This window comes from Kwoniella newhampshirensis, chromosome 14, assembly GCF_039105145.1.
Source record: "Kwoniella newhampshirensis strain CBS 13917 chromosome 14, whole genome shotgun sequence".
NCBI lineage: Eukaryota > Fungi > Basidiomycota > Tremellomycetes > Tremellales > Cryptococcaceae > Kwoniella > Kwoniella newhampshirensis.
The window spans coordinates 217,143-242,621 of record NC_089967.1 but is presented as its reverse complement, the minus strand read 5'-3'; the positions used below and the strand labels follow the sequence as shown (position 1 = coordinate 242,621).

Sequence of the window (25,479 nt, the reverse complement as noted above, 5' to 3'; positions counted from 1 at the left end):
TTTGATGTGAGCTATATGAGATGAGAGTCACTGCTCACATCGCCTCTTCATCTACATACTCTATCTGATCTCGGTCTGACATCGCGAGTGCTACTCAGCCCAGCCCAAAGACGAAGTGAAGACAGGATGTTGATCGAGATCAAGTGGATTGCGGACATTTGACGGTTCCGTGACCCTGACTTCCTCGGACTGCTCCGGACACTCGATAAGAGATCACTTCATTCCACTCGATCCGATTGAGCTTTCTTCTTGACATGTTTACTCTGCGCGAACTCCTTTGTCGTCACGGTAGGACTCTCAATGGAGCAGTCAGTCTCTACATACATGGGCGCCGCAGTGCCAATCGCAGAGCAAATCGCTAGGTGTCGAATGTCAGTCTCAGCCAGGCACCGCATGAAGCGGCCTCGTCAAGCGGATCATTCGTTCTTGACATGATTTGCTATCCCAATATGTTCAACCTTTCTTCGCTCAAGCAGACGCATCCGGGTGATTTGGTGACATGCTGGGGAAGCAGTTGTTTCAGGAAATGGAATCGGCATGAGTCATATTCATCGGACGTCCTCTCGTGCACGGATCATCGGTGTCAAAACACATCCACATCCATCTCCTGACGCACGGACCACCACTCCTTTAGAGTTATTGGATACACGAACCTCATGTCTCATACTCGCCACTCGAGTTCAATCCCATCACTTGTTCTCTCTTCATCGTCTTTCTCCCATACATATTCCCAAGTCAGCCAACTCTCTTCACGCTATTGTGTAGGATCTCTGACGCAGGTTTACTCCTCGCTCCCACCCCTCTGATAGGCATCGTCGTTGTGTGCATGTCACCGAGCCTCATTATGCCTTTATGATCTCCCGGTGAACTGATCAACATGTCTCCAGATCTCCCTTGTGGGGATGATGAACGCACAGTCACTATCCATATCCCGAGTCTTGGACCCGTCAGCGTTGTCTTGCCGACCCAATCCTCGGTACAAGATGCGATAGATGCAGCTTTCGTGAAATCGGAAGAGGTCTATGGGAAAGAGAGACTGTATGACGCATTGGGAGTGGAAGAACAGGACGTATTGACAGAAGATAGGACAGGGCACGACTGGACACTAAGAGAAAACAGAGCTCGAGAGGAGGGTAAGTGGTGGACAGACGAGGAGTTGACCGCTTATCAGGATCGTGAGTGAGATATCCTTACCCTCTTTTTTATTTTAGCTGATCGCCCATTTCTCCAGCTGTCTTGAGACCGGAGGAAGCACTTCCTGAGCTGACAGCATACACCCTGCTCAAACCGAACTCCCCACTCCTGCCCATATCGATCTCCTTACCGACCTCTACTAGTCCTCAAGCGCTCTCGACAAGGCTTCCTATCACGCCACTCACCACCGTTCGCCAGGTACTCGAGTCTCTCCATTTGGAACTTGGTCTCCCTCGTACAACGGGCGATTTGATCAAACGCGGGCAATCTCGCAACGATGGAAGCAGATCTAGATCCGGCTCATCGATCAGCGCCGGTACAGAAAGAGGGCCGGACGACGAGAAGATCAGATGGAGAATCTCGTGTGAGAACCATGGACAGGCCCTAAATCTCGATGAGAATGTCATTTCCGCACTGGAGAGGATGAAGACATGTAGGATCGGCGTCGCTTTGGACGAAGACTGGCTCTTTGAGAGACCGCGGCGGAAAGAATCTGATGCAAAGCCTCACCTTCCCGAACAACCGAATCCCAACGACGACGACCATCAAGAAGCAGAAGAGGAACGCGAGAGCACATTCAAAGGCTCCTCTTCTCAGTCAGTCATGCCAACTCTCCCGACGACTCCTATCAGACCGCCTACCACCCTCAATGCCCGGCTTTCAGGATTCTTTCACGGCTGGATTGACTCAAACCAGCATCCCGCTCCTCCGTCCTCTCCGCAGCTTTCCACCATAGGTGGGCTCCCAGCGGTCTCAAGTCCAGAATTCGATGTTTTCACCCACCGATCGACGGATGTGACTGCGAGAATTGACCAAAACGGTGAACCTTTGAGTGTGTCGGGACCCGTTGAGACTGTAGAGAGCGAAGCTGTCCTAGATCTCGGTCGCGTCCCCAGTTGTAGCAGCGGCACCTTCGCGGCCGGACGAGAGGCGATCGATACGAACGAATGGGAGCAGATGCTGGTAAGTTGCTACTCTTACAACTGTCGCGGGAGCTACGCGTTGACTCCCACGTCAGGATGAGCTGAATCTACTTGGCTCGAAACGAGACGCCATGTATGCACTTTCCACCGCCCACAAAGCCTATCTGATCTCACAAAATCGCGCGCTCGGTTCTTCGCACTCTCGAACACCTCCGTATGTTACAAATTCACGGCCTCCAAACCTCATCTCGTTATCTACTGGCACGAGCCCAGGCATTTCTCCGCTTCTCCCGCAGATCACAGGGCCAGCAGCCCTCACAAATGAGTCGACGCTGTCCACGCCCCAGACCCATGCGCAAATGTCGGGGGCCTGGAAGCGATTTTCACTAACCGGTCTGGCAGGATGGCCAGAGACTACACACTCGCGGAGGTCAGAGTCCGAAGCACTAAAGACATCCACTGAGACGGAGGAGGTAGCAAGCCCACCAGAGGCTGATTTCACGGTCGCTGAGAAGGAATTGGAAGACGTCAGTTCTATGGAAAGCCAAGTGACTGGTGGATTATGGGCTTGGTGGACTGGCGTATCAAAAGCAGAGACCGGAAGTCCGGCAGCCTTTGTCGAAGGCTTACGAGGCACGTAAGTCATCCCATACCTATGTATCATCACCATGTAAGCAGCTGATCAAGCTCAGCCGGAAGGATAAGCAAGCAATGGTCAAGCTTCTTCTTCCGCTTCGGGTCACATTGTCGACAGCCAAGCTCACGTGGATTGAAGACTTTCTGCTCATCGACGGCTTGTTACCATTGGCTACGATTTTGCACAAATTAGGTGGCCAAGGAGTACGCAAAGGTGATGTGGACGAGCAGATTCTGGCAGAGGTCGTCAAATGTCTAAGAGTCCTCATGAATACAGATGTGAGTGATTTTCATCCCCCTTCACCGGTATGCCGCTAATCAACCAGGATATGGCAGATTGGCTTTAATACGGTACTCGATCGTCCCGGACTGGTAACAGACATAGTTCTCGCACTTCGTACGACATCACTCAAGCTTCGAAGTCACATCGCAGACCTGCTTGCGGCAATGGCTACGCTGTGTCCGGATGAGAGCCATCAGCTGATCATAGAAGGCTTTGGAGAGTTGCGCTCACCGGCGGCAGAACAAAAACGCTTCGATTGGTTCGTTGGGACTGTGAAGCCGGCCGGGAAGAATGAAGAAGACATACCAGGACTATGGGAGTGGAGGTCATCAGCTCTGGTGCTAGTGACAGCTCTGCTCAACTCATGTAGCGATCTAGAGGGGCGATGCGAGCTAAGAGGCGAACTACAAAAGCGCGGATTGAATGAAGCTTTATCTGTAAGCGTCCCTTCAACCTGCTAAGAGTTCCGGGCTGACTTTCAAGAAGTCTCTTGATGACTTTGAACCTCCCGACGTATTCCTCTCTCACCTCGATCTATATCACCAACAAAGGGAGGACGATATCGCCCAGTTGAGAAAACTCTACATCGGTGAGGTACAGAACTCGGACCTACTTAGCGCCACCGGGCAACTGCTGCAAGTGTCTACAGGACATTCAGAGGTCGGAGCCTTGGTCGAGGTCTTATGGCTATGTGGCGCAATCGCGCAGGCAGGGTTTGACGAGTGAGTTGTTGAGGAGCGAGGGTCATACAGCTGACGCCTTTGGAGCGAGATGCGGAATTTGCGTTTCATGATTCTAGGTGCTCTAGCTAGACAACTCTGCGAACTCCAAAACGAGTGAGCTTCGTATATCATGCTGCGATCTGTCAGTCTCGAGCTCACTTCCTCTGACAGACGATTCGACTGGGCAGCTGTACTGCGCCGCTTTCATGTCGACTTCCAACAGATACTTAGCTCCTGTTCTGGCAACGGCAGTCACTCGCCAATCACGGAAGCTTCACTGATCGACGCTCTTGTCGACGAGGTAGGATCATTGCAACAACAGGTTAGAAATCTCGAAATAGACAGGGAGTCGGAAACGCGGGAACCAAAACAAACGGCGGAATTTGCTGCTCTTAGAGAGCTGACAGGCGAACATCTCAGTCAAGATGTGAGCGACAGTCCATAGCAAGTCTGTTGAGCTGACGACTAGTAGGGCGTGGTTCATCATCTGGTAGTGAAGGAGAAAGAGATCCAACATTTGCAGGCGGAGTTGAGTGCTCTCCAAAGCCATCCAGGATTACAACGGGAAGTAAGCGAGACAATCTTGGCCCATCTGATTCGTGCTATATCTGATGACTATGCGGTACCATAGCCAGGGATGAATTATCAAATGCAAGACAGTAAAAGATTTCGCTTCGGCGCATTGTTAGAGGAAGTCACGGGCTTACGGCACAGAGTGGGTTGTCTTGTCATCGCAAATTATCGGTATCGGACCCGACTGAATCAAGCCATCAGGTGGCAAACATGGAGGACGAACTGGCGAAGAACGAGAAGGAGAACGAATTTCTTGAAAGGGCTTTGGAAACCATCCGGTCGAGGTCGCACCCGTTGGACAAGGCTGTTGGTACAGAAACGAGGCCAACAGATGAATCTTCGAAGGGCCCAAAATTCGGGGCTCGGGTGATTGCAACGGAGGCGGTAGCAAGCTGGGTCAAACAAGAGGAGTCAGTGACGACGATGAGAAAAGAGATTTTGAATTTGAAGTTCGAGATCGACTCAATGCGCCGGAAGGCTGTAAAAGTTCCAAATGGTGAAGAAGTAGAACGATTGGGTCATCCCGTAACACCACTCCCACCCACCCCTCCTCCTCCTCCACCAACACCTCCTCCTCCACTGCAAAAATCGATCCCCTCGCCGTCTTCCGGACGTCACGCAACCGGTTGGTCCTCACAAATATCGCGAGTGCCACCGCCGCCGTCTCCTCCTCCACTGGTTCAATCGTCACCTCTCTCGGCCATTTCCAGCTCACCCGCCCAAACTACTGCGAGCTCAACGACAGCTCTGTTCCCAATTCCTCCTCCTCCTCCTCCTCCTCCTCCTCCTCCTCCTCCTCCTCCTCCTCCTCCTCCTCCTCCTCCTCCACCGTCACTGCCTGTGACACCGGCCAATGTAGCACTCATGCCGCCACCTCCTCCTCCTCCACCACCACCCCTTGTCTGTGGTCTGCCACCTCCTCATGGTCCCAGAGGTGCAGATGCGGTCGGGCCCAATCATGCGCCATACGTGCCACCCCAAAGCAAGCCCAAACTCAAGGCAAGCTTCTCTTGAGACGACACGTTGTTGCTGTTGCTGATGACTCCTCTCCAGCCGTTCTTCTGGTCCAAGGTACCTCAATACGCCGTGAAGGACACCATCTGGACATATCTGTCGTCAACCAGTGTCGACATCGATCTCGAAGATCTGGATGAGATTTTTTCAGCAGAGCCTGCCCATATAAACCATGTCGATTCAAAGGGCAAATTCAGAGAGGTGATATCAGTTTTGGATATAAGTGAGCTTTGAACGATCAATGTAATGACCCCAGTGACGCTGACAAAGGCCAAATAGCCCGATCGAACAACATCGGTAAGTTGTCTCCGCAGTAATAGGACAGGTATGGTCCACGGCTAACACATGAAGCCATACAGGCATCATGCTCACACGCCTGCGATTGCCACCCGCGAAAATCAGGGAAGCGGTCATGAATGTGGATGATGAGCTCTTAGACTTGGATAACCTCGCAACATTGATCCGCACGCTACCATCCGCTGACGAGGTCAGTTTCTATGGACAAGTACGACAAGCCACTTGAGACACAAGCTGACGACTTGCAGGTCAACAAGCTCAGGGCCTTCTCTGGTGATGTCAGCAAGCTTGCAAAGCCTGATGTGTATTTTCGCGAGGTCAGCTCCATTGAAACTTGTCCATGACTCACAACTGACGTCCAGTTTTTAGATGTGCATGGTTCCTTACCTCAGACATCGTCTGGAGGCGATGGTATTTCGGCGTAGATTCGAACTGGGAATAGCGGAAGTGATGCCAGACTTAATGGTCCTTCGATCAGCAGCTGGTCAGATGAAAGCCAGTGAAAGGTTCAGGCAGGTCTTACAAGTGAGCTTGACGTCGACAGCTACCGTATGGCAGCTGAAGATGTTATCGTAACTAGGTGGTACTGATGCTGGGAAACAAATTGAACGGAGGGACATTCCGGGGCAATGCTGCCGGGTTCCAGCTAGATGCTTTACTCAAGGTACGATATTCCTGGATTTGGGCGCTGAAAAGCGAAGAGTTCAGTAATTCAATGACGTCTATCACAGATGAGAGAGACTCGCACAGCAAAGGGATCTGGCTGTCCTACGATGCTACATTACCTTGCAAAGGTCCTATTGAGAACAAATGCCAAGCTGATTTTATTTAGCGAGGACCTACCTGCTGTCGATCCTGCGGCAAAAAGTGAGTCCTGCAACTAGCCGCTTGATGTGATCTGATGGTCATTCCGCTGACCTCATCGAGAAAGTAAATCTGGCCGATTTGAACTCATCCATAACGTCTCTCGCCTTTTCCCTTCGAGAGACAGAATCACTGCTACCTCTTCTCCCTCAAACTGATGCACTACACCCTCTCCTCACCTCCTTCTTGAGAAACGCCACACCACAAGTCCGCCAGCTTCAGACCTTTCACAGGGAGACCCAAGTGGACTTGGAATCATTACTCAAGTTCTTCGGCAAAAATGGGGACGGTGACAGTGCTGTCGAAGAGTTCTTCGGTCTCATCTCCAACTTTGGCAGAGCATTGGAGAAAGCAGGTGCTGAGATGAGTACACATCTGGTGAAAGACAGCGGAATTTACCTGCCAGGTAGAAGGGTTGTCAAGCCAGAGGCCAGAGATGAAACGACATCGATACGACATCGCGTCTCGCAACCCACAACTAATTCGAGTATGTCCAGTCGATCGACAATCACCCTCAAGCCAGCGCAGTCGGGAGGAACATCACGGATGAGGAATACTCTCTCGCGAGGGGAGTTGGACGAGGCCATTCGGACTATACATGAAGGCGTGAGGCGGAGGGAGAGAGAAACGTCAAGCGCGGATTTGGGGGGGACAGTGGGTCGAGGAGGGGTGAGATTGAGTAAGATCTTCTTGGACGGTAGTGGGAGTGTGAGACTACCTAGAGGGAACAATATGACTAGACGAGGCTCTTGAAGGGGAAGAGTGGTGGTCTATCAAGGGCGATGGACTGATGTTACTTTCAAGCGAAGCTTTGAGAGTTTTTTTGACATGACCTGATTTTTCTATCTTACATGCAGACTTCTTGTATGATTTTGAGACAGGTGAAACGGCGTAGGTGTCTATCGTGTACTGCAATTTGCCGGCGGAGGTATGACTCACTTCACGACTTTCTGCATATGTATTTCGGATCCTTAATGATTGGTTGAACTCTTCTGAACTTCTGACCTATCGTACAAATACAAATGATTTCTCTTTCCCAGCTGAACACCAAGCAAGCAAACAAGCAGACATGAATTGATTTGCGGGTTTACTTATCCTTCCAACAAAGCTGTATTCACGAGCTCACTTGGTCTGCACCCGTCGACACAAGTCAGCCATGTCACCCGATGACCAAGTGAGGGAACTCACAAAGTTGAACCCGTTCTTGACCTTGGTAGGGCTCGAACCTGGCATGAAGCTGGTGGAAGGGGGCGACTGGGCGATACCGTACGAGGTACGAGCGATATGAGCGAGGTCGATGCCTGTGCACCTAAGACATCAGTAAGAGTTTCCAAGCCTCTTCTGACAGAAAGTGGCCGCACATCGTGGGTATTACCACTAGTATCACACTCACCATTCTTGTTCATCACGCCTTCCCTGTAGATCCTAGCTCTCTCCCTCTCCTCGTCCGAGACATTGCTCAACCTCCTACCGCCCAATCCGGGCTTGGCAGGAGTCCCGTTTCCATCCATCGAATCGAGACTGGACATGCTCTCCGTGGGACTCTGTGCGATCCCACCTTGGACATCGTCCTGTTGTTGTTCTTGTTGAGGAGGAGGAAGGGGGGCACGAAGTTTAGGATTGATCAGAGGTGCCACTCTGTCATCATCGCCATCGTCGAGGTGACCATCGATGTCGAGATCGACTGCCGCGTCGAGTCGACCCCCGGCTTCTGCTTCGCCTTCGCGTTTGAACGATCCCCAATTATGGGCACCTTCTCCGCCCTTGTGGGCTTGCTCGGTCTTGGTCAGACCGGAGCGGGAGTGACGGTCCTTCAGCAACGCCGCGGGGTACTGGTTGCGCTGTCAAGGGTGAAGGTGGTCGGGCGGGTGGGAGAGCACGGAGGCGAACAAGGTGGAGAGGTGGTGAAGCGGAGATCGAGTCGGGAGACATGTGAGAGCAGTACATGATGCAAGCGAGGAAAAGTGAGACGAAGCCAAGCCACAGAGCGATTTCGTGACGTCAAGGATGTGGTGTTCAGGGCATGGATAGAATGGGATGACGGGTGTTCATTTGGTGAGGTCAGAGTGCCAATCACGAAACGTAGCGCCGAAGACCGGCCAAGTGATCGTGCGATGAATTGTCAAATCATCGTCGAGTCGGTCATACCGTTCAACGGACGAAGCACAGGATTTCAATGACACGCGGGGGGGAGGGGGGGGAAGCAGGACACGCAGTCAACAGACGGGGAGGGAGGAAGTGAGAAGGGCTCCACGCGTTAGCCTCGTCCAGTTCGACGGTGGCCTGATCACTTGAGAGCCAGAGGTGCGAGACCCGCCAACGCTCACCTCTGTCCTTGTCATGTTGTCAGTGTAGGTGGTCTCGACAGATGCGAAAGCAGGCAAGCTGTGATGGAAGGTATGATAGAGTCGTGGGGATATATATCCAGGCGAGGTGTCTGACGAGCACGCACGCCATACATATATAATCCCCTCCCCCCAAGCTAATGAGGAATTGGTGGGTCACAAGACAGAAGACTTCACCGTATCGCGATCCAATCGGATAAGAAAACAAGCGGTGATGACGAATAGAGTTTGTAATGGCCCCGTGGGACGCCAATAGGAACATCAATGGGAATGGGGAATGGGAATAGGAATCAGGGAGTCAGGGTCAGATCTGGCGGCATCATCTGTGATTTGCTGGCAAACGGGTTTTGGACGTATGGCACGGCCGTACTGAGTGAGGCGAGCTACGTGATATCGTTGATCAGGCTACTTACCGAGAGCCCATCGCCAACTCCTCGACACCGATAGCTCTCCTCGAGCCCTTCAGCGACTGTGGCTTAGGAATGGGGAACAGACACTCGTTTCTCAATGCACGCCATGCACCTGTGCGGCTGTGTCACGAGCGATATGCCGACCCCGTCTTCCGCGTAGATAGCCCCCGGAATCCTCCGATGAGACGAGATCTAGGTACACGGCTGAAGGAGCGGGGGGCGGAGGATCTACACCGGAAAGATAGATGCTTTGTCAACCACCGAGTCTTTCCTGTTCATCCGGCGGCTTCAAAGATCTGAGCATGCGAGGATGACAGTATATCTTCACCCGATGCAGATCTCTGCAACGAGTATAGGACAGAACTCATGTGCCCCAGAAGTCCCTCGAAGACAATCATCAAAATTCAATCAAGCATGTCGAAGAAGACCTTACTTGCCGCTACGGCAGTCCTCACCACCTCCTATCTGTATTATCAACAACACCGTCTCTCCACCCTCTATCCGACCTATCCCATCCCGTCATCACTCGATCCAGTCAACAGATCCGATAATCCGTTCACCACCCCGAACTGGATGAAGAGCGATGCAGGTGATCTGTGGTATTTCCGAACCCCACGTAAAGTGCTCCGTGACGATAAAGCCCAGTCGACCACGACCCATACTCGGGAGGAATTGGATAGCTGGACAAAGGCATTCTGGGGCAGTTGGCCACTGAAGGTGGAGGGCCGGATCATCGGTCTACTGACGAGGTTTGGGTTGGGTGTAGTCACACCTCATGAGGGGACCAAGAGTGAATATGATGAACGAGGGAGATGGAAGGGGACAGAGGTCGGTACGAGACTCGTTGGTGGAGGTGTGAGTTTCACCTCTTTCCTTGCGTCCTTCTCAGTCGACGACTTTCAACACGCTGAGACGGGATCCGTTCTTGCCCACTCAGTTCACCGTTGATGCTGTCGATCACTCTCCCGAGGCACCTAGACATATCTGTCGATGGGGCTCGCTCACCCATTCTCCCACTTCTTCACTATTCATCAGAGGCGGCTACCACACCCTCGCCATCCTGTCTCCTTCCACTTTGCCAGCTGCATCCCTCCCCGCCTCCGCGCAAGCCTCAGACGACGACATCCTCCTTGTTTTCGCTTCCCATGCGGTGTACAAACGACCGGTCCCACCCCGGATCAATGCACAGGGCGAAGAAGAGTATGTAAGCGCCTTGGACTACATCCCAGACTCCACTTGGAGAGATAGACTCCTTGGGAGATTCCACGAGCTATATAGTCGGATCTTGATCGATTTGGCCGTGGGGCGGATGGGGCTGAGTCCCGGATGAGATCATAGGGTGATTGACATCTATGCAAGGTATGTAGCACTACTCTATGTATGAATAACAGATCAAAGCTCGTCGTGGCGTGAGGTGGGCGGTGTATATCCCAAGATGTCTCTCAGCTCTGCGACATCTCGATGTCAGCTTTTTACCCAATGTCAGGAGACTCTCCGCTTACTCTCTTGCGTTGACTCTGATACTTTGGCGGGAAACACCACGGAGTATTCGATGTACAAATCTCCTTGTGGTACGTCCATGTAGGAAGGCATCTAGGAATTATCTGTCAGACATGCAAAGTTACCACGAGAAGTCATACTCACCCCCTCCCCCTCTATCACTTCCACTTCGTTCGGCTGAGTTGTCCCTCTTCTCCCAATCGTTATTTGCCGTCCGTCGAGATGGGTCATGTTCCTCTCAAATCCAAGTAGCGCCTAAAATTGTTCATTGTCAGTCTAACTCATGTTGACACCATGCATACTCGCACTCACCTCGGCCACACTCAGCGTCACCCGTCCCAACAATCCACTTTCCTTCCTTCCCCATCCCCCGTCCACGTCCTCTTTCCTACTTCTGACTCTGACGATAACGTCTCCAGCCTCCCAATCCACACCTTCATCCGCTTCACCATGAAAGACCTCTTCGAACCCTTCAGGAGCTCCTGCAGGTATATGTACAGCTAGGGTATGTTGCGTGTCGATTGTCTTGCCTCCGTGACAGAGATGACAATGTCGCGTTATTCGTTTACCTTTACCACCACAGTGAGGACATCTGCCAACCAGCGAGTCCAGTCACATCTACCTATCAGCTGGCTAGTCCCGATGGCAACAAAAAAGCAGCTGGAGAAGGAATCACTCACGTCATTTGGACATTGGTGAACATGCCAGGGAAGACCTGATGTTTCTGCACTGTTATACCTCGTCCTCCACATCTGTCGCATTCGTGGATATCCCGATCGGTCTCCGCGCCAGATCCATGACAATGGGTACATATGATTTTGCGCGGTATTTGAAACTGCGAGAAAGAGCAAAACATTCGTGAGCGACTCATCTGCCTTTTCTCTAGGACCGAATCCACCTCAACAGTTCTACCGGTATACATATCCGCCAGCGATACCTCTAGATTCGTGAGCAGTCCAGGTCCTCTTTGCTCCTGTTGTCCGCCGCCTGTGATAGTCGAGTCAGTCAACCTAGTCCTTCCATCCTCGGTCATAATATGGATCCCGTGTCCACCTCTGGCTCCCAACACATCTCCTTCGATGTGAGATCCGCTCGTCCAACAATCTCTTGTTAGAGCTTTGGCTCCTTGGAACTCCAACTCGACCAGGCAATCCTCGCCAGTGCGTTTCCCACGAATACTCACCCTGCCCAAAGAACCTCGCAAACATATCTTGTGGTCCTCCACCCTGTTTCTGCGCCTCATGTTGCTTCAATCCTTCTTCACCATGTCTATCATATATCGTCCGTGTCTCCGTCTCTGACAACACCTCGTACGCTGTGCGGGAATGTAGGAACAGGTGTCAGCTCTGTGAGCTCCATCTCGAAGCGCCGAGCTGACCTTTGGCTACTTCTATGAATCGTTCGTGGGCTGCTTCATCGGGATTGATGTCTGGATGATATTTTTTAGATAGTTTCTGTGCGAAGTCGATCAGCCCCACTTTGTCTATCTCCCCAAGACAGGAGACGAGGTACACTCACCCGATACGCCTTCTTGATATCTGCATCAGATGCATCCCTCTTCACTACACACCCGTAACGACACATCATCAGCAAGCTCTCAATCTCAACGCGTTCTCCACCTTCGTCGACGTGGCACCCTCCACTTACCTCCCAACACGCTATATAGTGACTCTGCGGCCAAACAACCGCTCAGCAGCAGTAGAGACAAGACGAGGAGGAGCGATGAGGGGAGCATGATCGCTTGAGCTCTACTCGAGTGGCCGAGAGGAGTGGAATGGAGATGAGGAATGAGATAGCACCAGGAGTACGTGTAAGTTGAAATGCAGGATCCAAAATAGGGACGGAATCAAATGAAGTATAATCGAAGATCGCCCGGTTGTAGATGGGCCCGGTCATTTCATGGACAGAAAGAGAGGAGATGCGGTGCCGACCAGATACATCGTTCATCTCTCCACAGTATTCATCCATACTGCTACTCCATGTGAACGCTGTGCATCGGTTCGGGTCCATCAAAGGTCATAGTCCTCAACAAATTCTCAGCTCGGCGAAAGGATCGTCACAATGTCAATACCGTGGACGTCATCTTCCTCTTCTCCTCTGCCTCATCAGAGACGCTTCCAAATGTCCCGCCAAGAATATCAAGACTATCTCCCATTGACGGAACGGGTGCAATCGGATCTGAGGGAAGATGCAGAGCTGCTGAGGTCACAAGAAGGATGGGATGAAGAGACTTGGACAGGCGTGGACGAATGGGTTGATGACTTGGGGTCAATATGGAGGGCGTTACGAGTAAGCTCGGCAAATCTATTCCTGGATCCGATGACTGAAAGGGTTTGAAATCCTCTCAGAGAAATCGATACGATGAAGATAGAACACATGCGTTCTTGCTCTCGGCTTTAAACCAACGAATCGCTCTAGCTCTACACAACCCCATCCCCAGCTCTTCCCCTTACACCGACTCGTCTTTATTCTACATCCTGCCGTTACCTCATTTCACCGACAGACTGTCCAGACCTATCGGCGTTCTGACGGTGAAGGAGGTGGCCCGTGATGCAGAAGGCGGATTGGGGGAAATGAAAGAATGGACGTGGTGGGCATTGGAAATGGTCCGACGGGTCTTGCGAGACTGGTGGGTCAGAGGGGGATGGGAATTGTCCGGGAAGAAAGGACAGGCGCGAGGAGAGGGAGGAGAGGGCATGGTCTTGGTTGTTGACGCAGCTGGAGCGGGGTATCGCAACCTTGTGAGTTATGTCCTGTCCCGATGAAGTTGGCGGCCAGCTCATGCTCATCTGTAACTATCCGCAGGAGGTCGAACTTCTCCCGACCTTACTGGCGGTTGGGCACAACAATTTTCCCGGGATGATCGAGGCAGTATATGTCGTGAATGCCGGATGGACCCATCGGAGTATGTGGGGAATAGTCAAGCGAGTCCTTCCTCGTTCAGCATTGGAAAAGGTCGCTTTTCTGGACACCCAAGAAGCTCTGGAAGAGATATTCGACTTCGATCATTTACCGCGGAGTAAGTGAGATACAATCAAGAAGTATTGACTTCATCGCTTACGAACTCCCTTATATGCAGTCTACGGCGGTACTGATCCATTCATTTTCGACCCACAAAATAACCCCATTCTGAGCCACTTTTTTCGTCACTCCAGCTACGACGCTCTCTCCCATGCCCCTTCTCGTTCCTCATCCTGCAGCTCGATCGCCGATGTCTACTACACCGCTCGGAACAACACCCCTGCTTCAAGCAGACAGAACAGCCACGCCTCAAACCTCTCCGGACTCGGAATCAGATTGGGACATTTCGGATCTGGATTGAGGATGACCAAGTCTAGAGATACGAACCGACCGAAGACAACTGTGGCAAACGCAGTAGAATCTCCGATCGCGCCGAGTTTGGCGGTGATGGAAGCCACACCAAATAGCGAGAACGTTTCACCTCTCGAGGACGGCCTTGTCACATTGAAGAGTTCGAACATGTCGAGACAAAGTAGCACGAATAAATCGGGATCTCGTAGTCATTCCCCATCACCGTTACAAAGGATACGATCTCTCTCAGATTTCCACCTGTACTTATCGCCATCTCGACTGGCGAATATCGACCTGCTTTCGGATTCTGATTCAGAGGAAGAAGAGGAGGATCGTCCACCGCCACCGAGACGGGTCCTTAGACCTGCAATACTCGAGAACCAGCCTCTCTCTGCGAGAAGAGATCGACCACCGTTGAGGCTCCTGGGTGTGCCCCAATATTTAGCTCAGAATGACGCCGTGAGGACCTATTCGGATCAGCTGCAACATCATCATGCGAAGGTTTTGGAGCAATACAAGACATCTCCAACATTATTAGGTTTGGAGCATCACTCGCCAACTGAACTGGAGATGAACGGAGACGCTTTAGCCGATTCGAATGAAAAGGTCATCTCGGTCGATGTCTCACAAGAAAAGCGAAATCAGGATAGTCCCGAGGGACTAACTGAACCACCCACATCTGAGGTGGAAATGACCAATGGAGCGAGCGAGCATTCCAGCGAACGTCCCGCTCAGCCGATCACAGCGTATTCTTCCTCTAATCCGTGGTTCGGTTATCCAGCGGTCCGAGACGGGTCGTCCATCCGTCCTCGCTATACTCGAAACAGGAAGAGAGATCTGATGAAGACGCTTTTGTTCCTCTTCATGTTACGTCTCCAATCATTCAGAGATAGTCTAGAAAGAGCCTTGGGACTCAACAGACTTCGATCATGGAGCGCGACGATCCCTATTGCAGTGGCACAGAGACATAAGCCTTCTGTAGCAGGAGGAGGAGGAGGAGGAGGAAGAGGAGGAGGAGGAGGAGGAGGGCGAGTGGGACCGAGTGAAGGATTGGTGAGGTCGGCCACTGGAAGTAGAGAAGTGGTGACGAATAAATGGGACAGGGATTGGTGGTGGATGATCATCGGGTTTTTGCTTTTGAGAGGGACTTGGACGAGGTTGGTCCTCGCCCCTATAGAAGCGTTGGGTCTGGAAGGGTTGAAAGAGGCTTTAGGGCGGTTGGTATGAGGCCGAGAAGGTTGATCTTGTCCCAGGTTGTATACTTTGTTCTTGTTGTCACGTATCACTCGGGAACTGTTGCGACTCATTGTAGAAGACGGATATGTCCTCCCCCATCATGTATCTCACATGTGCTTCAAGGCATGCTTGTCATTCCCTTCTCCTCCCTTTCAGTTGTCTTTGCCACTCGAAGTACCGACCTCCCACCGCCACCGTTCAGGGCAGACAGAAACAACTGAAACTCAATGTTGAGCTCCACGTGGAAGACGAGCGCGTTTCAAAGCCAAAGTCTTGAGCTCTTCACATTTCAACGCTTGATCCCACAATTCGGACATCATTAAGATCGCATCGACGAGGCAATATCCTGGGCGAGGGGACGAAGCTACATAGCAAGGAACGCAGATATCTTCAGTGCAAGTTGACGAACCGTGTTTCCCGAGCTCGACCCGCAGGTTGCTTGAAGTTCAACTTGCAACGCGACGAAAATGGGTGTCTTGAGGTGAGCTTCTCTTCTTGAAGGTTCTGCGGGTGGAAGCTCATTCATAGTGTGTGTCAGACTTGGAGTATGTATTTCTGGAGTATATGCTGCATTCCTCTTATGGGCCATAGCGCAAGAACGATGTGAGTGGAGTCATATCTCTTGAATATAGTCACCAATACTCGGTACATGTCCTCATGCCATTTACCATCGCCTCTTGACGTGCCCAGCTCTTCTTCTGATCCTTGTCCGATCCGCGCTAATGACTCTCTGAACCCTTCTCACAACTTAGTGTCAGCTCCGTTCCCATCGGCATCGCACCATGCCCACTCGTCCTCCTCACCTAAAGGGGATAAATTCCCTTCTTCCCTCTTCCTCAACTACGCCCAAGCCCTCGCATCTTCTCTCTCAGCATTTATCTACCTCCTGTTCAAAGCTTGGCGAGACGGACAATTACATCGAGGCATAGCCGAGATAGTGGGCTTGAAACAGTTCTTCCCAATTAAGAAAAACAGCATTGGCGAGAACCGGACGAAGAAAGAGAATGGTCACGCCAACGGAGTCATAGAGGGACCCGGGGTTGTTAGGACGGAGAGCAAGTCAAAGAAAGGGGAGAAGAGCACAGGGATGCCGTGGAGGAAGAGTCTACCAGTGTTATTGTTGCAAGTCTCGCTCTTTCAGACGATGGCGAGTCCAATAGGGTTTCTGGCTCTGGGACATATCTCGTATCCCACCATGGTATTGGGCAAGGTGAGTGCGGTGTGATCGATCATTCAAAAAGAAATCGACACGAACTGCTTCTCGACATGGTCGAATATCCTTTCTCCTCTCTTTCACTCGTGCTTGGTGTAGTCGGGTGATACATCGTGTCATATGGTTGTGCTTGTGACAAGCCGCTGATTCGCCTCTCTGCCCAGTCATGTAAACTCATCCCAGTCTTACTCCTCAATGTCTTTCTCTATCGACGTCGCTTCTCGCCGCACAAATACGTCGTCGTCGCGCTCGTCACTGTTGGAATCAGTCTTTTCATGCTGATGGCGGAGAGCAAAGGGAAGAAGAAGGGAGGGAGCGATAGTGCTTGGGGATTATGTCTTTTGGGCATCAAGTGAGTGTGCTGCTACGTCAAGGGACGACACATACCCTGCCCAGGTGTGATGTAAGCCGCCACGAATGAAAGTTGACTCCCCTCCTTTTCTCCTCGCAGCCTGTTCATCGACGGTCTCACCAACTCCACTCAAGATCAGATCTTCTCCACCTATCCTTCGTACACCGGTCAACAAATGATGTTTACCATGGCATTCCTCACCCAGCTTATTCTTCTTCCGGCTCTCCTCCTACCTCTACCAGCTCATCCACTAGTCCTCCTGTCCCACCTTCCCTTTCCACTATCCGCCTCCTCCACCCTCCCTACATCTCACGTCTCGCTGGCCCCACCCGACTTCCTTACATCAATCTCATTCCTCATGTCCCATCCCACCGCTCTACCTCCTCTTCTGGCCTACGCTCTTCTCGGTGGACTGGGACAACTCTTCATCTTTGAGACAATTCAGCATTTCGGCAGTCTGACTCTGGTCATGGTCACTGTGACCCGAAAGCTGTTCACAATGTTGCTCAGCGTGGTGGTGTTTGAGCATACTTTGACGAAGGGTCAATGGTTGGGCGTGGGTGTGGTGTTTGGAGGGATCGGAGTGGAAGCGGGGATGAAGAGAAGGGAGATGTTGAGAAGAGCCAAGAGGGATGGAAAGTAGATGTTTAGAGTGGTAGATGAGTTCGGATCTCAGTCATAGTAGGTAGACATTCATTGCATTGCGTCGTGGTTCATCAATTCGACATGGGATACAGATCAAGTACATGTGTGGATATAATAGAAGGTACAACGTTCAGTCATCAAGTGGGACGATGCCAGACCACCCGCTTATCCTTTGGACTTCTTACTCCTCTCTTTTCCAGGTCGACGTATGACCAAGCCGGTATTCCACATACACAGTATCTGCGCCACCGTCGTACATCCCCAAGCGCCCAGGAGACTGCGATTGGGAGTTGGTATGACAATCCGCATCAGTATCAGTCCACTACACCGCGCCTCACTTGGATCGACCCGTACACAAGAGAACAGGACAAACCACACCGGAAGGAGGTATAGCACTCACACACTAAATCCATTCCCGACCTTTCCCCTCATGGGCCCATCTTGCCCATTCACATCCCCTCTTCCGACCAAGACCGTAACAACAGTAGGCAAGACAAGACACAACATGCCTGCGAATCCCACGAGCTGGTATTTCCAACTCCTCAGAACCCACGCCGAGCTGGTCTGATACGAGTTCCGGACAGAAGAAGGCCACTTGGTGTGATTGAAGGGGGTCGTTAGGGCCGGGTAGGGGCCAGGGAAACGGATGGAGATGAGAAGGAGGAGAAGACGGCCGAGGACTGTCACCGGTGCTGGAGGGGTTGGAGGCAAGGGTGAGTAAGTTAGTGATTCGCTGCGTTAGGTACTTTGGGTACGATGAGCAAAGGGTATGGGAGATTGAAGAAGCTAGGGGACGGAGGGGGTCATAATCGCTGTTCCTAGATGAGAGCGGGGGACAAAGTACGATCAACTGTACTAGATTACACACGCAGGGTATGAAATGACCCACCAAACACAATCAAGAACGAGACCCCAGACAAAGCAGAAGCGATAGCACTGCGTATCCGTCATCACATCAGCGTCAGTCTGACCAAGTTCCAAAGGTGCACGTTTCCACACCCACTCTGGCCATCTGATCTGGTTGATTGAGTCCCAAGTCCCATCAGCATCATCGGGGAATGTCCAGAATGCTTTCTTGGTGCATTTCGCATCGCCTCGCCAATTGGTGTTGGTCCATTGACACCATCCCCATATTCCGAAGCCGTATGCGTGGAGCCCGCTTTGCTGAGCGACAACATCTGCGCGTGTCGCCAGGTCGCTTTCGTCTCCGGCGTCGACCTCTGTGGACTGTTCACTGTATGATTGCAGCGAATCTACGTTGTCATCCGCACTTGAACGGTCTCTTATCGCCCCAGCCGAGACATCCCTCTGTGACTCAACTTCTATCTGGATCGACGTCTCGGCATCCGGAGCAAGATCTCTAATCGCCTTGCCTACATGTAATGGCGGTCCACTATAATGCAGCGGTCCACTCGTCTCGTTCACCGTCAACAACCACATTCTCAAGCCGACTTTCCCCTCGAGGGTCGAATGGACGTGATCCAGCGGCGCGTTGTAGAGCAACACGACCATCAATAGAACCAATGCGATGGCATCGAGCAGGATCGAGATGGTGTGCCAGAGAGGATTGAAATGCAATCCGTCGGAGGAACGGAAACAGCCCATTGTGATGTCCTCAGCTATGCCCGTCGGTGGGTTTACAGGTGAGTCGCAGTCACGCTTAGCTTGGATCCGGCAGATCAATGTGAGCCTCGATTGAGACCTGATCAGTGAAGGAGCATATGAGCGTATGAGCATCTATGTGGTGAGTCGGGCCATTTGCCGCTGTTCAGATAGTCTCTCAATCTTCAGTGTGTTCAACGCTGCATATCACCCCTTGCTGAATGAAAAGAAGCCGCCCCTTGTCTGTTCAAAGGAGGATCCCAGATCTCTTTCATCGATTTAGTGGCATTCCCAGACACATCCGGCACGTCGCACCCCGTACCTAGCTGCCACGTAGGCCACGTGGCCTGGTGACCGGTGTCTGTGTACACTAAAAATAACTCGGTGACGTCGATGATGCAGAACAACTGGTAGCACTGGTGACTTTTCAACGGACACAACGATGACGAGTGGTTGAAACGTGATCTTTTAGTTATTCTTACATCTTTTTCCTCGAGCTGCACAGTCGAATCCACTGCTGAGCAAGAATCGGAATAGATTCGACTCTGAACTTCTTCTTCACATCCTCTCAACACCTGAAATCGATCCTTCACCCCACCAGCCCCTCCCGTCATGTCTCTGGCTCAACACGTCGACGCTGACAAGCTCATCGCGATCTCCAAGGATCACCCAACGAGAAAACATACTCACGGCAAGCAGTGAGTAACGTCTTCCTCCTGTGAGACTCTTGTCCGATCTGACGTCTAAACTCTCTCTGTTCACGCCTCAGATCCACCCTTCATGATATCCCTTATGCCTCTCGATACGATGTCGAGGTCGAGCTCCCTCGATTCAGCATGCCTGATTCAGGTGTGAGCGCAAAGACCGTCTACCAGATCTTGCACGATGAGCTTCTTCTTGGTGAGTCGCAACCTTCACCCAGTACCATAACAGGCGCCGAAAGGAGATACTGACTGGCTTATGCGGAACAGATGGAAATCCCAACATGAACCTTGCTTCGTGAGTCAACATCCCAGCGAGGTCTTCTCACGTGGCATCTGCTCATCGGTCTCTCTGCACAGCTTCGTCCACACCTGGGTTCCCGACGAGTGTAGCACCCTTATGCATGAGAACATCAACAAGGTGAACTCCCTGAAGTCGTGCTCTGTGTGCGGGATAAACAGCTGACATGGTTTGCAGAACTTGGTCGATCAAGATGAATACCCTGCTGCGCAGTCTATTCACGAGCGATGCATCGTGAGTGATCACGTAGTGCGACCGTGCGGGCCGTCCTAATTTGCGTCCCTTGCCTCTCACCCTAACTCTGTCTTCACGCTCGCTCCCACCAGTCCATGATCTCCCACCTCTGGCACGCACCCAAGGAGGCCACCGCTATGGGCACAGCCACTACTGGTTCCTCCGAAGCTATCATGCTCGGTGGTCTTGCTCTCAAGCGTCAGTGGCAAGAGCGTATGAAAGCCAAGGGCAAGGACATCCACAATCCTGGACCCAACATCGTTATGGGTGCCGAGGCACAGGTTGCTTTGGAGAAGTTCGCCAGGTACTTCGAGGTAGACGCCAAACTGGTCCCGATCTCCAAGGAGGTGAGCGGTTGTTCTGTGCTCAGTCGAAGAGAGTTGCTGAAAATTGATACGTACGTTCGGCAGAGTGGATACGTCATGGACCCTAAGAAGGCGATGGAGTACGTGGACGAAAACACCATCGGTATCTTCGTGTAAGTTAGACTCAATATTTCGAGATTCATTCCGAACAGCTGTGCTGACGCATCGCAGTATCCTCGGATCTACCTATACTGGGTCTTTCGAGTCCGTGGAGGGAATGGCCGCCGAGCTCGACAAGTATGAAGCAGAGACTGGCATCAGTATCCCTATCCATGTGGATGCCGCTTCAGGCGGTTTCGTTGCGTGAGTCGTGCTGGCTGCATCGTACCGCCATGGCTAACATCGACGTAGTCCATTTGCATACCCAGACTATAAATGGGACTTCAAGATCCCCCGAGTTCAGAGGTGAGCTATTACGTGGATGCAAGGGAGGCAGCGGCTGACACACAAGCAGTATCAACGCATCAGGACACAAGTACGGTATGAGCACCGTCGGTGTCGGATGGATCATCTGGAGGAGTGCCGAGTATCTCCCCAAGGAGTTGATCTTTGAGCTGCACTACCTGGGTGCTGTAAGTCAACCCTCTTCGTTTACTGCAAGCGGTGCTGATCTCAAGGCAGACCGACTACTCATTCAACCTCAACTTCAGTCGTCCCGCCCACCCTATCCTTGCGCAAATGTTCACCTGTGAGCATGTTCCCTCTATCGGGGCAGCAGACCGCTGACAGAGCTTCAGTCCTCAACCTCGGTTTCTCAGGCTACAAGCGAATTATGGACAATAACTTGGCCAAAGCGCGACTCATCTCTCGAGCTCTCGAAGGCTCAGGATACTTCACATGTCTGTCGCAGGTTCATAACCCCAAGGCTGGAGGAAACGCTGCCCAGAAGGTCCTCAAGGCGGCCACCGTCGATGTTGATGACGCGACGTACTACACCGAGGGATTGCCGGTCGTTTCATTCAGATTCAGCGATGAAACCAAGGCAAAGTACCCGAATGTCAAGCAGGAGTGGATTCAGCTGCAGTTGAGGAGCATCGGATGGATTGTGCCCAAGTGAGTGTTATCCCGTGAAAAGAGTCGGCCATAACAGTCGGTCGCGGGCTTTATGTGCTGACTTCTGGTGCTCGTAGCTACCCTCTCGCACCCAACTGCGAGGACACTGAGATCCTCCGAGTCGTCGTCCGAGAATCTCTTTCTGGAGATCTTGCTCGAAAATTGATCGAGGATATCATTCAAGTGTGAGTGATATGGTCGCCCAAGGCAATATCGAGGGTTTGGGACTAATCATATCTGAATGCAGTACTGAGGAACTGTTCTCCGACGCTGGACCTTCCTACTCTATGTCCATCGCTGCTAGACGTACAAAGCAGTCTGACATTGGTGACAAGACTGAACAGCTTGACACAGAGCACATTTCAGTGGGTCCTTTGTCTCGGTTGAATCAAGATGGTGCAGCTGATCATTTGATGTGCAGAACAACCAATCGACATACGCGAAGACTTGTTAGAAAGGGAGAAGGCATCGAGGAACGCCTGTACATACTGTGCAGAGACACAAAAGGAAGTCAAAAATGATATCATGCAATCACGTCAGATGGTCACAGCGTTTCTTGGACTGGAAAGGGCAGTTTTCCGATGCGTATGAGCACCGACTTTGCAGCATTCGAGCCGAGTCTCTATCATCGTTGTGGCCTCCATTGAGCTCTATTCGCTTCATTTCCAAGAATAGTCCGGACGCACGTCTCGGTCATGTTCGCCAATTCCGAGTCTGATCAGTCGTCGGTGTCTATCCCGGAAGGAACCGATAATACAGATAAGCTTAGGTCGATATCAACTAGCGCGATGTCGTCTTTCTGCAGAATGTATCGGATTCATCCGTGAGATTCAGACCTGGCAATATAGCAATCGGGTCGTTGACCTTGCTTGCCTTGAAGCAATCCAAGTTCACTTTCTCAATTCATTCATTTGTTCTCAGTCATCGTCCTAACTTATCTCGCCACAGGCCGGTCCACTTCCATCTCCCTTCTCATCTTGAACATTGTTCCAACCAAGATGTCCTCAACGCTCGCACCTGACATTCTGTCCCCTTGCAACCCCATCACCTGCTCATCCGTATCTTCCACCCTCACCAAGCTCAACCTCAATCCACCGTCGACCCCATCCGACTTGTCCGACTACACCTCCCTCCTCGCTGGGATATGGGAGATATGGGACAAAGTGGACAAGATGGATGATTATGTGCCCGAGGTCGATGAAGAGAGGTTCCCTCGGAACGAAGTTTTCCGTCCTTCGAAGGCGGAGAATGAGTGGGGAGCATGGGCTTGGAAGGTCACTGTTGGAGGGGAAGCAGCTGGTGGTGGAGGGGGACTGTTGAAAGGGAAAACGGTTTGTCTGAAGGTGAATCCAGGATTTCAAATCTCGCGATGAGCGCTGCCAGGATTCTATGCTCGCTCTCAATCGGATCGATTCATCACCGCTCAGAGTCAGCAGAGCTGATCAGAGTCTTGATCCTGCCTGACAGGACAACATCGCCCTCAAAGGCGTCCCATGTCTGCTCGGCACCGACGTCATCCAGGACTGGATCCCCAACACTGACGCGACGGTCGTCACGAGGATCTTAGAGGCGGGAGGGGTGATCAAGGGGAAAGGGGTTTGCGAAAACTTGTCGCTGTGGGGTGTGTCGTGTTCGGCGGCTACGGGTGAGTGGGTCGACTACAATATCAATGGAGGACGATAGCTGATGGATGGTGATTCCCATCTTCTGTGACTCTTCCTTATCTACGTGCTGAAACTCTCTGCCATGCTTCGAATGCCTTCTCTGTCTGCACTCATACGTCTGTCTGCCTTGTTTCCTCTTCGCCTTTCCGACTGTCCTGCCTCTCCAAACCGACTCCTCTCACTTTTCTCTCCCTCTGCTGCGTCACACTGTCCGTCTACCTGATACCGCCTCTTCTACTGCTTTCCCTCCCTCCCAGGCCCCATTTCCAACATCTACGCTCCGGGCTATTCCGCAGGCGGATCCTCCTCTGGAACCGCCGTCCTTGTCGGTCGAGGACAGGTGGATCTCGGGGTTGGTGGTGATCAAGGTGGTTCAATCCGGATTCCTGCTGCTCAGAATGGGATCGTCGGCATGAAAGCCACAACGGGTTTGGTGCCATATACTGGGATAGCAAGCCTGGAGCCGATATTGGACCATACTGGGCCTATGACCAAGGTGAGTGGGATAGAGAAGCTTGCCTTCTCTGTTTCAGCCCCATGGCTCGACTGCATGTCTTTTGCCTCCTCTCCATGGGATCTAATGCTGACAACCCTGACGACGCCCAGACTGTCCTCGACAATGCCCTGCTGCTTCAAGCCATAGCTGGCGCCGATGGCATCGACGATCGCTCCCAAGCTGGTTGTCCCTTCCCTGGGGATGTCCCCGACTATCCGACCCTGACCAAACAAGGCGTCGAAGGTCTACGAATCGGTATCATCTCAGAATCGCTCAATCGGCCACTGCACGATCCTCGAGTCAGCGAGTTGGTGCTCAAAGCTGCAGAGGCGTTCAAAGATCTAGGGGCAGAGGCGGTGGAAGAGGTCTCGGTCCCTTTCCACAAGGATGCTCCAGATATCTGGGCTGTGATAGGACGACTGAGTGCGACAAACACTTTGTTAGGGAAGGGGAGTGGAAGGAGGGGTCTGTGTCTGAACGATCTGACGGATAAGATGATGCCACTCAAGCGGGGAAGCGTCGAAGAGAAGATGTTTTGTTCAGGGCTCAATACGCTCATCAATGGAGCTTGGGGATGGGAACATCTCCCACCATCGGTGCGTCTTATTCGAAACTTGCATTTCAAGTCTCATTCCAGTCAAGACTGATGGATAGTTCAGCTCATGGGTAAAGCTACCAATCTTGTGCGCAAGTTGCGCGACTCGTATTATGCCGCTTTGGACAAGTATGATGTCCTCATCACTCCGACTTTACCCATGCTCGCCTCCAAGCTGCCTGACCCGGACGCATCCATCAGAGACTTGATGAGAAATGCAGCGGGCGTCTCAATGAACACGTCGGCCTTCAATCTGGTGCGTTGTCCCCTCATCTCCTCTTCGACGATAGCAGGGGGAAAGGGGCAACGCTTTAGCCATACTGATGTGCATTGCATGTCACGCTTCAGACCGGAATGCCAGCTCTCAGTATGCCGATCGGTTTCTTGCCCAGTCTGCTGGATGAGAATGTCAAACTACCAGTCGGGATGCAGATCGTTGGCAAGTTTTATTCCGAGCCCACAATCTACAGAGTAGCGTACGCTTGGGAACAGGCGAATGATTGGAAGGAGTTTTGCTAGATGTGCATAGGAATGGAATTAGATGGACATGGTATGCCACGTCAGTGGCGTGTTGCTTCTTCATCACATACACAAAAAAGATTATCGGATGGACGGTGTGGCGGTGATGAAAGGACAGTGACTTGTCATGTAATTGTATAATCTGAAACACCGCCTTTGTTCTTCCCCTCTCTAGTCACTGTTTCATGTGTAATCGTATTCCGATCTACGGGAGACGTACAACCACTGGGATTTGGCTCCTTCTGTGCATCCTGGCAGATGCTATCTGGGATTATGCATGCCTTGATACTCGGGCGGATGGTTGTACCCCTCAAAAATGTGAGTGTGAATGATTGACTGCGCCCATCCCACGTCCACGCACGGACCAATGCCTTTTTGTTCTTGGGAACGTTGGATGATCTTGCACTCTCCTCGTCGTCACCCTCAAGGC

The 25,479-nt window shown here is 51.9% G+C and overlaps 9 protein-coding genes across 9 annotated transcripts; 6 read left to right on the top strand and 3 right to left on the bottom strand.

Annotated features, from left to right (window-relative positions):
* Positions 1–877: 877 nt before the first annotated feature.
* IAR55_006447 (uncharacterized protein) lies at positions 878–7,259 on the top strand (the record flags this gene model as incomplete). Its single annotated transcript, XM_066949530.1, has 19 exons — positions 878–1,175; positions 1,232–2,157; positions 2,213–2,754; positions 2,810–3,032; positions 3,090–3,473; positions 3,523–3,758; positions 3,804–3,872; positions 3,930–4,185; positions 4,231–4,326; positions 4,390–4,473; positions 4,533–5,330; positions 5,385–5,568; positions 5,625–5,642; positions 5,705–5,832; positions 5,891–5,959; positions 6,012–6,167; positions 6,223–6,306; positions 6,374–6,509; positions 6,574–7,259. 19 exons carry the CDS (start codon positions 878–880, stop codon positions 7,257–7,259), a joined length of 5,373 nt encoding a protein of 1,790 aa, XP_066799824.1.
* Positions 7,260–7,628: 369 nt separating this feature from the next.
* Positions 7,629–8,848, bottom strand: IAR55_006446 (uncharacterized protein; the record flags this gene model as incomplete). The annotated part of the gene is made up of 4 exons (XM_066949529.1): positions 7,629–7,637; positions 7,695–7,807; positions 7,900–8,347; positions 8,834–8,848. The coding sequence occupies 4 exons, from the start codon at positions 8,846–8,848 to the stop codon at positions 7,629–7,631; spliced, it is 585 nt and encodes a 194-aa protein (XP_066799823.1).
* Positions 8,849–9,675: 827 nt separating this feature from the next.
* On the top strand, positions 9,676–10,591 carry IAR55_006445 (uncharacterized protein; the record flags this gene model as incomplete). The annotated part of the gene is made up of 2 exons (XM_066949528.1): positions 9,676–10,116; positions 10,199–10,591. The coding sequence occupies 2 exons, from the start codon at positions 9,676–9,678 to the stop codon at positions 10,589–10,591; spliced, it is 834 nt and encodes a 277-aa protein (XP_066799822.1).
* A 62-nt stretch (positions 10,592–10,653) lies between these two features.
* IAR55_006444 (uncharacterized protein) lies at positions 10,654–12,496 on the bottom strand (the record flags this gene model as incomplete). Its single annotated transcript, XM_066949527.1, has 10 exons — positions 10,654–10,709; positions 10,764–10,854; positions 10,906–11,016; positions 11,074–11,353; positions 11,442–11,596; positions 11,660–11,748; positions 11,945–12,076; positions 12,140–12,215; positions 12,280–12,323; positions 12,409–12,496. 10 exons carry the CDS (start codon positions 12,494–12,496, stop codon positions 10,654–10,656), a joined length of 1,122 nt encoding a protein of 373 aa, XP_066799821.1.
* Positions 12,497–12,882: 386 nt separating this feature from the next.
* IAR55_006443 (uncharacterized protein) lies at positions 12,883–15,300 on the top strand (the record flags this gene model as incomplete). Its single annotated transcript, XM_066949526.1, has 4 exons — positions 12,883–13,050; positions 13,110–13,502; positions 13,567–13,780; positions 13,841–15,300. The coding sequence occupies 4 exons, from the start codon at positions 12,883–12,885 to the stop codon at positions 15,298–15,300; spliced, it is 2,235 nt and encodes a 744-aa protein (XP_066799820.1).
* Positions 15,301–15,776: 476 nt separating this feature from the next.
* On the top strand, positions 15,777–17,517 carry IAR55_006442 (uncharacterized protein; the record flags this gene model as incomplete). Its single annotated transcript, XM_066949525.1, has 5 exons — positions 15,777–15,790; positions 15,848–15,912; positions 16,062–16,519; positions 16,687–16,874; positions 16,974–17,517. The coding sequence occupies 5 exons, from the start codon at positions 15,777–15,779 to the stop codon at positions 17,515–17,517; spliced, it is 1,269 nt and encodes a 422-aa protein (XP_066799819.1).
* A 167-nt stretch (positions 17,518–17,684) lies between these two features.
* On the bottom strand, positions 17,685–19,124 carry IAR55_006441 (uncharacterized protein; the record flags this gene model as incomplete). Its single annotated transcript, XM_066949524.1, has 4 exons — positions 17,685–17,796; positions 17,920–18,211; positions 18,409–18,455; positions 18,523–19,124. 4 exons carry the CDS (start codon positions 19,122–19,124, stop codon positions 17,685–17,687), a joined length of 1,053 nt encoding a protein of 350 aa, XP_066799818.1.
* Positions 19,125–19,733: 609 nt separating this feature from the next.
* On the top strand, positions 19,734–22,229 carry IAR55_006440 (glutamate decarboxylase; the record flags this gene model as incomplete). Its single annotated transcript, XM_066949523.1, has 15 exons — positions 19,734–19,819; positions 19,891–20,021; positions 20,093–20,120; positions 20,183–20,243; positions 20,301–20,357; positions 20,450–20,704; positions 20,768–20,835; positions 20,894–21,025; positions 21,074–21,127; positions 21,177–21,294; positions 21,344–21,410; positions 21,460–21,775; positions 21,853–21,960; positions 22,023–22,140; positions 22,197–22,229. 15 exons carry the CDS (start codon positions 19,734–19,736, stop codon positions 22,227–22,229), a joined length of 1,632 nt encoding a protein of 543 aa, XP_066799817.1.
* A 544-nt stretch (positions 22,230–22,773) lies between these two features.
* On the top strand, positions 22,774–25,049 carry IAR55_006439 (uncharacterized protein; the record flags this gene model as incomplete). The annotated part of the gene is made up of 6 exons (XM_066949522.1): positions 22,774–23,118; positions 23,243–23,420; positions 23,697–23,935; positions 24,046–24,531; positions 24,595–24,786; positions 24,879–25,049. 6 exons carry the CDS (start codon positions 22,774–22,776, stop codon positions 25,047–25,049), a joined length of 1,611 nt encoding a protein of 536 aa, XP_066799816.1.
* Between the last annotated feature and the right edge of the window lie 430 nt (positions 25,050–25,479).